The sequence below is a fragment of the Ovis canadensis genome, chromosome 18 (genome assembly GCF_042477335.2).
Source record: "Ovis canadensis isolate MfBH-ARS-UI-01 breed Bighorn chromosome 18, ARS-UI_OviCan_v2, whole genome shotgun sequence".
NCBI lineage: Eukaryota > Metazoa > Chordata > Mammalia > Artiodactyla > Bovidae > Ovis > Ovis canadensis.
In genome coordinates this window covers 82,896,895-82,906,971 of record NC_091262.1, presented here as the reverse complement: position 1 = coordinate 82,906,971, position 10,077 = coordinate 82,896,895, and the positions used below count along the sequence as shown (strand labels likewise).

At 62.7% G+C, this 10,077-nt stretch overlaps 1 protein-coding gene across 1 annotated transcript; it reads right to left on the bottom strand.

Annotated features, from left to right (window-relative positions):
- Positions 1-3,588: 3,588 nt before the first annotated feature.
- CLBA1 (clathrin binding box of aftiphilin containing 1) lies at positions 3,589-9,863 on the bottom strand. The gene is made up of 8 exons (XM_069559317.1): positions 9,701-9,863; positions 9,359-9,589; positions 8,860-9,041; positions 8,304-8,663; positions 7,008-7,153; positions 5,484-5,613; positions 5,018-5,122; positions 3,589-4,301 (listed from the first exon to the last, which is right to left on the bottom strand). Exons 1-8 carry the CDS (start codon positions 9,861-9,863, stop codon positions 4,140-4,142), a joined length of 1,479 nt encoding a protein of 492 aa, XP_069415418.1. The 3' UTR covers positions 3,589-4,139.
- Between the last annotated feature and the right edge of the window lie 214 nt (positions 9,864-10,077).

Below are 10,077 nucleotides of genomic sequence, written 5' to 3'. Positions count from 1 at the left end.
CTTCTGCGGCAGGCGGCAGGTGGGGACAGCACCCCGGGGTTCGGGCCGGGAAGCTATGGGTGAGACGTGGGCTGTGGCTCTCGATGGCTGAGGGGTGCTCCCAGATACTGAAAGTCTTCTCGTGGAAAGCAGCTGAAGTGGATGTCTGTGAGCAGCACGCCCCACGTGGCGCTGTGCGTCTCTGTGGCGGCTCTGTCTTCGGAACACGGGCTCCGTGTGGGGGCAGCTGCAGTGTTTGTCCGGCAGCCTCCGCGGTGCCTTGGGCTTTGGCTCCAGGTCCCTGTCTGCAGATGCAGCGGAGCCCCAGTCCCCTCCTGCTCCTGCCAGCGGCCCACTTGCATTTCGGGGGCCTGCTGATGGCCCAGTCATCCTGGGCAGGGTGAGATGGGGCCCGTCTGAACACCGATTCCCCTGGAAGTGTCAGGTTCCCCAGGGAGATACAGTGGTCAGTTGCTGGCGATGGATTTCAATGGAGGTGCAGGACTAGGGAGGAGAAGGCAGTGGCAGCCCACTCCAGTACTCTTGCCTGGAAAATCCCATGGGCGGAGGAGCCTGGTGGGCTGCAGTCCATGGGGTTGCTAAGAGTCGGACAGGACTGAGCGACATCACTTTCACTTTTCACTTTCATGCATTGGAGAAGGAAATGACAACCCACTCCAGTGTTCTTGCCTGGAGAGTCCCAGGGATGGGGGACCCTGTTGGGCTGCTGTCCGTGGGGTCGCACAGAGTTGGACACGACTGAAGTGACTTAGCAGCAGCAGCAGGACTAGGGAGGGGGCGGAGGAAGCTTTGAGTTCCTGTGTGCGCGTGATCACCTGTTTGTAAACTTTGCAGAAAAGGTGTGTTGGCTGCAGTCCTAAGGCTTCTGCCTTCACCCCACCACCTCATGACCCTCTCCCCCCAGGCCAGGCTGGCTCTGGGCTCCAGATAAGGAAGCTGGGTTTTTGGGGAGAGGTTCCCAGTGCGTGTTTGCAGCTGCTTCTGAGCACAGCTGAGCTCCATCAGCTCCTCGACGAGAAGGACGTGGAATTCACCTGCTGCTGCCCAGGTGCCCAAGGTCCAGGGAGTGTGTGGCGGGAGGCAGTGGGGTTTTGTGGATGGAGGACGGATACAGTGGCCAGCTGTGGAGAGGGGAGATTCCGGAGGGGCCCAGCCCTGAGGGTGGTTCGCACGTCTTGACCGATGGCTAGTCTTTAACGTTGAAAGAAGCTTCTGAACCGTCCATAGTCAGCATACACTGTCCTCTTTAAGGACAGTAAGTGATACGAGACGGTCATCACATGAGAGGGTGGCTCAACCGTTCATAGGGAGCGCAAGGTCAAGTGTTGAGGTGTGTCAGGCAGTGATTCATCTCAGCCCCTTTCCTTCCTTGTGTGTGTGAATTTCACAGCGAGCACCGGTTTCCTTGCCTCCCTCGGCTTTGGATGCTGTGTTTTCATTGTCATCTGGTTTTGGAATAAAAGTTACCGAGTGTCATCCTGGCTGTTGCTCCCCCCGCGCCTGGCTGGCTCCCAGGCTGGCAGACTCCAGCACCGGGTCCTCGGGCACCTCTTGGCCTCTGCCTGTGGGGTCACTGTGCACACTTTCTCCAGCCTGGAGGCATCAAGGAAGCCAGGCTCCTCCTCACTCGATGGCCAGTGTCTCTGCAGGGCTTTGTGTCCGAACCCAGCTCTGTGAGGCTGATAGAGTCTTGGCAGAAACCCCAGAGTGCTGGTCACAGCAGTCTTCTCAGTTTTAGTCTTCCCACCTGGGCTGGAGGCAGGGTCCAGGCCTGCCCCCCGCTGGGGCTGCTTGGCCCTGGGCTTGCTGGGCTCGTGTGGAGCTGGAAGTCCCTTCACTTGCCACTGGGGTGAGGAGAGTGGCTGTGGCCTCTTCCACTGCCTAGGTATTCTTTATAACCTCAACCTTGTTTATTTCTATTCATTTCAAATTTGGGGAAAGAAATGGCAACCTGCTCCAGTATTCTTGCCTGGAAAATTCCATGGACAGAGTCTGGTGAGCTACATAGTCCATGGGGTCACAAAGAATCAGACACGACTGAGTGAGTAATACTTCCCCTTTCATTTTTAAAGTTTTTATAGCGGCTTTATTTAAGCCCTGGTTTGGTAGCTGGTTGGGCTTGTTCTGGTCTGGGTGAGAGCGCTGGCCGCCCACACCCTGACCTCTGAATCGGGTGGCCAGGCGGCACTTCCCCGTGCCAGTCTCTCCCAGCTCAGGAAGCCCCCTCCTCATGAGGGTGCAGAATCAGGGCCAGACTGGATGTCCGATTAGATGGGGAGTGAGGGGGGCCCAGGCTCTGGTGAAGGAGCAGAGAAGGCAGGGGTGGGGGACACAGTTCAGAGTCGGGACTCCAGTGAGGAGCTGCCCGAGCCTCGGCTGGACCCTGGGCCAGTGGGGCAGGGAGGGCCGCTGTTGGGACAGGAACATGGCAGCGTCTGAGTTTCAATCTGGGTGGGAGGCAGGAGGCAGATGGGCCCCCTAGGGTAAAGTGATCGGACACGTTCCCTGTGGGTGGGAACACCAAGAGGAGGCGGGGCCCCACCCAGACCGCATACTGCATTCTCGTGTCCAGACCTCCCTGACCACGCGCAGAAAAGGCTCCTTGGAGGCCAAAGGGGAGTCACGTCAAGGATGTTCTACCCAGACGCCCTTTCAGTAAAATCCACCTTGGCTGAGATGTGTGCGTGTACATGGGAGGATCCTGAGATACGGGGGAAGGGGGCTGGGAGCCAGGCATGCCAAGGTGACTGGCTGAAGGAAGAAACGCCCCACAGGAGTGACTGGAGGTGCTACAGGGGGCGACCAGGGGCTGTCCCTCTGAGCTGCCCTGCACCTGCCTACACACGTCCGGCAGTCTCTTCCCTCTCAGGAGATGTTTCACAGCTTCCATCTTTGTGGGAACTCTTCTGTAGAGCCGGGGGCTGGGCCCCTCGTTGCTGACCACCCGTCTAGTGACCAGGATCTGGTGTTCTCACCAGTGGGACCCAGCCTCCATCTCTGGGAGCCCAGGCCCCGCTGCAGGCCGCAGACAGCGAGATTAGAGGTGGGCGCAGGATGGCACGTGTTGGGTCGTCGAGTCTAACTGAAGGTCGGGATGACATGGCATAGCCCAGGCCATCTCTGCTGGCGGGGCCCTGGGAGACCCCACGTGGACAGTCCCCTCCCTGTGATGGAAGATTCCCACCTTCCGGCTAGAAAGGAGAGGCAGATTTCTCAAACACACAGCCCCCCAGAATCAGTCACCCCTAAATAAGGTGGTCTGTGGAGTGGCTGAGGGCGCTGGGGTGCGGGTGACCCCCCCCCCCGGTCTCCTGTGTGATGTGACAAGTGACAGCTGCTGGCCACTGTCCCCGCTGGGCCTCTGTTGGGGTCTGACACCTGCGTCCATGGAGCTGGTGTCTGAGGCCTCCCCGGCTGTGGTCTCCCCTCCTCGAGAGTGGCCTTGAGGAAACAGTGATGCTGGGGTCCCTGTGCCTGCGGGCCCCACTGGCCTTCCCTCCCCAGGCCTCCCTGAGGGCAGGCGGGGCTGCTGCTCAGGGTCCAGCACGGGTCCTCACACAGCGGGCAATTTAGCAAGAACACAGCTTGTCTGGGCTGTTACATTTAATAAAATTTTACAAAAGTCAGTGCCGCCTGCTGGGCTCTTTCGTTGGAGGGATCTCTTCCTTAGCTGATGGCAGGCCGCCCACCCGCTGGCAGGCAGGCAGGTGTGGCTGCTTCAGGGAGCACGCTTGCTCTGGGGAGATGGCACTCCCACCCCCACCTCGCGCCCAGCCACGTGGACACCTGGGCTGGGGGCCAGTGCAGGACCTTCCAAGGGCCCTGATGGCTGCTCCCAGTGACAGTCCCAGCCGTGTGCCAGGCCAGCCTGGGGTCCTGGGCAGCATGGTTCAGGCACAGGGCCTGGGGTCTCACAGGCGCCCCCAGAGCCACCTTCCTTCTGCCCCACCAGCCTGGGGCAGGGCTCCCGGGGACCCGGGTGCACCCTTCCTGGCGCTGGCCCTGCTGAGGGACACACCCCCTCATCAGAGTGTCCACCCTGATGTGGACCACCTCCACAAAACAGTTCTGGTTTCCAGTACCAAACCAGACTGAGGAAATGGTGGAATCTCCCATCAAGACACAAAAGCTGTCCCACTCTAGCAAATCTCACTATTAAACAATGTCAGTTTCAGGTTACGAGGACTGAAAATCTTTTTCCTTGGAGTTGTGATATACTGCCCATTTCCATGTACAGGGGTCTTCAGGAAGAGGCTGTAGGTGATCAAGCTGCCCTGTCCACCAGCCGGTGTCCCCGAGAGCTGCCAAGAGAGGAGAAACCAGTCAGGGCAAGCACGCGTCCCCTCCAGGACTCCCCGGCCGCTGGCACCTGGCCAGCTCGTCTTGCGGCCCTCACACGCGCTGTCAACACGAAGGAGCTCTGGGGACAAAGCCACAGCCTCTCCCTGAGCTGACGGCCCAGGATGGCGCCCGAGGGCAGCTCTGGCCTGGACAGGTTGGCCTCCTGGTCTTCCTCCAGCCCAGCTGCGGCCCCTGGACATTCCTGTCGGGCCACCGCCATGCTCCAATCCCTGTCCAGGCTGCCACGGGAGAGAGGCTGTTGGAGACACTTAGGTCTTGCTGCTCTTAAGCCCAGCCATGTGCCTCTGGAAGGTTCTACCTCCTGCCCTGCAGAGCAGAGGGCTGGCCCACGGGCTGGACTGTCCCGCCCTCCTCCGCCTGTGGGCTCACTCCACACCCTCCTCCTCCCCAGCTCCACTCAGGCCCCTCCCACATGACCCCCCTCACCCGCTGTGTGTCAGGCCTGGTCCCTGAGGGCTGGATGCCCAGCACCTGCTCCAAGGGTGGGCAGAGACCCCGTGCCTGGAGAGGCTTTTCCGTGCAAGGGGCTGCGGTACGGAGCCCCTTCTGCCTGCCTGGGCCCCACCGTGCCGTGGGGAGGAGCTGCCGCCCTGACCCCGCAGCGCCCCCGGACTCTCAGAGCCGCAGGCGAAGCAGCGAAGCGACTCGCGCTCACCCTGGTCTGGATCAGGGCTCTGCAGTGCTGCAGGCGGAAGCCGAGCTCTTCGGGCTCGTGGAAGCCGGGCTCTCCCAGAGTGCGGCCAGGGCTCCCCGAGAGGCTCTGAGAAAGCAAACCAGAGTCAGCCAGAGGGACAGAAGGTTAGAGGGGCTTCTCCCGGCTTCCCTTTCCACCTGGGCCCCTGGTACATCTCCCTGTAAAATGGCAACAGGCTCTGATCTGGGCTTCGTGGGGGGGCTGCCCTCTGCACACCCCGGCCCAGTGGTATCCCCCCAAGCCCCGAAGTGCCCCTCCTGAGGAGCCACACCACCCAGGCGGCCTGAGGAGGCCGTGCCCAGCTGCTAGTGCACCCGCCCCCTCCCCAGCCCCACGCAGGCCCTGTGGTGTGCTGCACAGCATGGCTGGCAAAGACGTCGTGCGGTGCGGCCAGCCTCCGGGAGCCCCTCTACTCAGGTCAGCCCACCTTCTGAGCAGCGTCTACTCCGAGAACAGGAAGGAAGTTTTCCCGGCTGTGGGACTCGTTCCAGATGCATCGGGAGGTTGCTGTGGCCCCAGTGTTGTGAAGAGCCCTCCAGAGTTTCCTTGATTCAGAGCTGCAAGAGAGCTGCCTTAACCACAGGGCGACCTGCAAGGCCTTCGGAAGCGGGGCACGGAGGGCATCTGGCCCTCCAGCATTCTGAAGGCAGAGCAGCGGCTTCTGTTTCTTTGTTCATTTGCTCAAGCGTCTACTCGCCCAACACCCCTCCCTCCTCCCAGCTTTGTCTCCGCAGAGCTCAGCCCTGGCCTGAATGACGATTTCACCACCGTGCGTCTCCTCCTAGGGCAGAAGCTCCAGAGGGCTAGATATACTCTGCCATCTTGCTCCCTGATGATCTCAGGTGTCTGGAACCATGCCAGGTGCCAGAGAGGTGCCCACAGGCTGAGAAGCAGATGCCAGAGGGGGTGCTGGGGCCCCACCTGGCAGACTGGCCCGGCCTTCGGGAGCGAAGGCCTCCGGGAGCGAGGGCCTCCGGGAGCGAGGGCCTCTGGGAGCGAGGGCCTCCGGGAGTGAGGGCCTCCAGGGGTGAAGGCCTCTGGGAGCAAGGGCCTCCAGGAGTGAAGGCCTCTGGGAGCAAGGGCCTCTGGGAGCGCAGGCCTCCGGGAACAAGGGCGTGGCTGGTCCCCAAACAGCTCCAGGGCGACAGACATGCCCAGTGCTGAAGTGCTTCCGGGCCACCCCTCCATGTCACCACAGCGCCGAGCCGGGCCAGTCCCGACCCCCAGGCCCACCTGTGCATACAGGTGCTCCAGGCTCAAGCCCCCCACCTGTGGGTCTGGACCACAAGCCGGGGAAGCAGTGTGCCTGGCGCACTTCAGCCCGCGTCCCCGGGACCTCTGCTGGTGGTGGAGAGGGCCCCGCGCAGGCTGGCTCAAACCCCTGCCAGGGCCTAGGAGGGCCCGCCCGCTGCGCTGTCTGCAGTGCCAGCCTGTGAGGCGGGCTTAGGCCCCAGAGGAGCTGGCTCCCGGCCACCTGGACCGCCCTCTGGGGCCTGGCCCCACCTCACCGTTCACTTGAGCTAGTATGGTTTTCCACTAAGGCCATCTGACAAGATGGCCATCAGCAGACAAGTGCCTCTGTGACGTGTGATCCCAGGGACTTGGCCCTGGGGGTGGCAGCCCTGCGGTGGACTGAGCACCTCTCCAGGATCTGGGGGGGTCACTGCTCCCGTCCCCCAGGAGCCCCTGAACCCGCCATGCCGGCCCCCTGGGCCCTCTGGAACCTGCAGCGCTCCCACCCAGACCTACTCTGCTCTGGACCGGCTGGAGGGGCCCCAGGCGGGGCTGGACAGGGCTCTTTAGAGGAGGCCGCCCTGCGACCCCGTGACCTCAGGTGCCGGGAACTCGGGAGGGTCAGTGCTCTCCACGCGGGAGAGGCACAAAACCTGAGGACCCCGGGGCCACCAGCTCAGCCGGCGGCGGCACGCGAGCGCTGGTTTAAGTTCATTACCACAGCTTATGCGTGGATTCCAGGCCAGAGTTTTCTCCATCCCTTGTTTCTAAGAAGTGGTCTAAGGTGGCAATGCCCTCGGCGGCCTGTGGGACCGGTACTTCCTGAAAAGCAGACCTGAGAACATGGTCACAGCTGATCACGGGCTGGAAGAGGAGAGAGAGACACCAGCGTGAGGAGACACGCGCATCACGGCGCCCCGTTCCAGACACGGGACTGTGGCACAAGTGAAATTTGTAAGCGATCGCTGCCGCTACTGAAACATGGCGTTTGTTCCTAAAAGTCGCTGCCCTGAGTCATGCTGTGGAGACTGCGGTGTGTGGGAGAGTGTGACCACAGCAAAGTCATAAACTTCGTCAGTGACATACAGGAAAAAGACAGGCACCCAGTGGGAATGTGAGTGCTGTTCCCCACGTGGGAACAGGTGAGAAATCCGTCCCGACGGCAGTAAAATGGCCCTTCCTGGAAGAGAGGTGTGTGGGTTGTGAGAAGTCTGAAGCGCTGGAAGGTGAGCTGTCCGAGGTCAGGGGCATTGGGTGGGGGAGCCCCCAGGGGTGGGGGATGGGTGTGGCAGACCAAGGTGGCTGGGAGAGGTGGGCATGTGTGTGGTGTGTGTTCACGTGGGCCTCAGCTCAGCAGGTGTGGTTCTCTGCGTTTACCCTGTGTTTCCGGCAAAGTTCACATTACGCTCAAATTGTTCCCCGATACAGTAACTGCACTGGAAGACAGTCCTGTCTTCAAAACAAGCGTTCGAGCAGAGCCAACTGAACGGGGAGTTGATCTCGTCAGAGGTCTAGAGAAACACTGCCAGGTTCAGAGAGCAAACGGTCCACCCTGGAACCAGCAGACCTTTTCCTCTCCTCCCTTCTCCGTTTCACTTTTGGTGTTAGGGCTAAACCACGAGGGACAAGAGGGCAGGGAGAGGAGGGTGAGAGGCAGTCACAGTGAAGGGAAACGCTGGTGGTCAGGGCAGGACTGGAGGGATGAGGGACATGTGCTGGGCTCTCCTGGCCGCCTCCAGTGCCCCATCACTAACACACACTGACATGCGATCCGGCAGGGTTTTCTAAGTAAGGAGATTACAGACTCAAACAAAATGCTCCTCCCCCACATGCCCAGAAGTGGGCCCAAGAAAACACAGCCAAGCTGATGGAGAGTGGGCAGACGGGAAGGTGGAGGGGACAGAGAGTGCGAGTTGCCAGGATGAGGGCCCAAAGACAAGCGGACCCCTCCCTGACCAGCCCATCACAGGGTAGGGGACACTTCCTTGCAACATGGCCAAGACTTTAGGAATACCTCAGGAGTGGCGGTGGCGCCGGTTTCTGTCCCTCCACCCTGGTGAGGCTGGCTGGAACCGCGCTCCTTTTGGGCAGAAGCAGTTCTCCGTGGCTGAGAGGCTGCGGGCCTCTCCTGGAGCTCAAAAGACTGACAGAATTGTTCAGAGCTGGCTGAGGATTCTTGAAAGACTTCAAACTCCCCCCAGGCGCCGCTGTGTTCCCCTGGCTCTGGACCCCTGGCGGTGCTGGTAGACAAGCCCTCGCAGCTGACCCCAGAGATCCTGGCTTCCCGGTCCGGCGGGGGAAGGGCGGAGCGGCGCCTTGCCCGCTCCTCAGCGTCACCACTCTGCCGGCCAGGGGCACCGCTGTCTTTAGAAACCTGGAGGAGGGAAACCCCGCCTGCTTGCTCTGGGAGGTCACTCAGAAAGGCGCAGAGAGGGAGCCCCCGGCCAGGTGCGCCCCCCAGCTCCAGCTGGTCTTGCATGTCGGTGCCCCGGGCCCGCACAGACGCGATGGGAAGACGCTCAGGAGACATCCATACTGCTGTGGGGGTGGACAGCGCCGGAGGGGGTCACCTGCTCGCCCACGGCCCAGCAGCTGCCCACGGCTTCCTCAGGAGTACAGATGGCCTGGTGTGAGTCCACTGTCGCTGTGGAAGGGACACAGACTGCCTGGTCATCCAGGAAGAGTGACCGGAGCCGCTGCCCGCTTTCCTCCTCCGCGCGCCTGGGCGACCGGTCCAGCACGGGGGCGTGTCCTAGAGGCCAGACAGGTCCCGGGGGTCAGCACAGCCTGGTAGGGTGGGCGAGCTGCGGGGTCCTGCCTCGGTCGCCGTGGACAAGGGTCTCCGAGGCCCAGTCCGGCAGAGTAGAGGAGAGTTGGGGCGCCCGCGGGAGGGCAGTGCCCAGGAAGCCCCGAGAGTTGGGCCGGGGGCTCGGGTAGTTCCCTCTTCGGGGGGCGGGGGGGATCCGAGGCGGCCGCTGAGGACACCGATCGGGCCTGGCATAGGGCTCCTGAGGGGCGGACTCAGGGCGCGCTGGGTATCGGCGGCTATCGGCCCCGGCCTGCACCCACCTCGGCTGCCTCGTCGCCTCGGCCAGCCGGCGCAGCAGGGATGCCTGGTGTCCCTAGGCCGGCGCCGGCCCGTTGCCCGGCAACGACGCGCGCCAGTCCCGCTTCCGGCGTCTGCCGCCCTGACGTCAGCGCGCCGGCGCCGCGCGGGGCGTGGCAACCCCAGGCCCCGCCCCTCCGCCGACCAAGCCTCGTGGGCGGTGGGGCGGGCCGGGTCTGGGTGGGCGCTGTCACCTTGCGCCCCTGGGCCGCCGCGTGAAGGGGATCTCCTTTTGTTAGATGCGCCCCTCGCTCAACCACCCCCTTGCAGCGCGGCCGGGAGGAGCAGGCGCCCGCTGCCCGCACCAGCAGTCCTCCCAAGCAGGCTGCCCGCCGCTGACCCTCGCTCCGCGGCCCCGCCGCAGCGGGCGTGTCTAGCTGTGTGATGCCCAATCCGGAACCCCAGGGTCCCATGGAATGCCCTGATTCTCAGCTTGGTCACCAGCTGAGCAGAGCTGGTGGTCAACATCACCGCAGAGCAGGGCCAGCCTGGGCCATGGGCCATCAAAGGGCAAGGTGGGCATTGACGGCCAGGCTCACCCTCCTGCCAGCTCCCCTCCCAGGCATTCTGGGCCTTTCTCCATCTTACCCAGTCTCACGAAGTCAGCCCTCCGCAGACTCGACCATCATGCCCCCGCGGAAGCCCTGGTCCACGCGGGGTCTCCCGGCCCACTTCCATGCTC

Coding starts and splice junctions, on each gene's coding strand:
- CLBA1 (XM_069559317.1), bottom strand. CDS start 9,863: ATGTTGACCACCAGCTCTGCTCAGCTGGTGACCAAGCTGAGAATCAGG. Junction 7,154..8,303: donor GCGCCACCGCCACTCCTGAG/GTATTCCTAAAG, acceptor CTCCTCTTCCAG/CCCGTGATCAGCTGTGACCA. Junction 5,614..7,007: donor GAATCCACGCATAAGCTGTG/GTAATGAACTTA, acceptor GCTCTCTTGCAG/CTCTGAATCAAGGAAACTCT.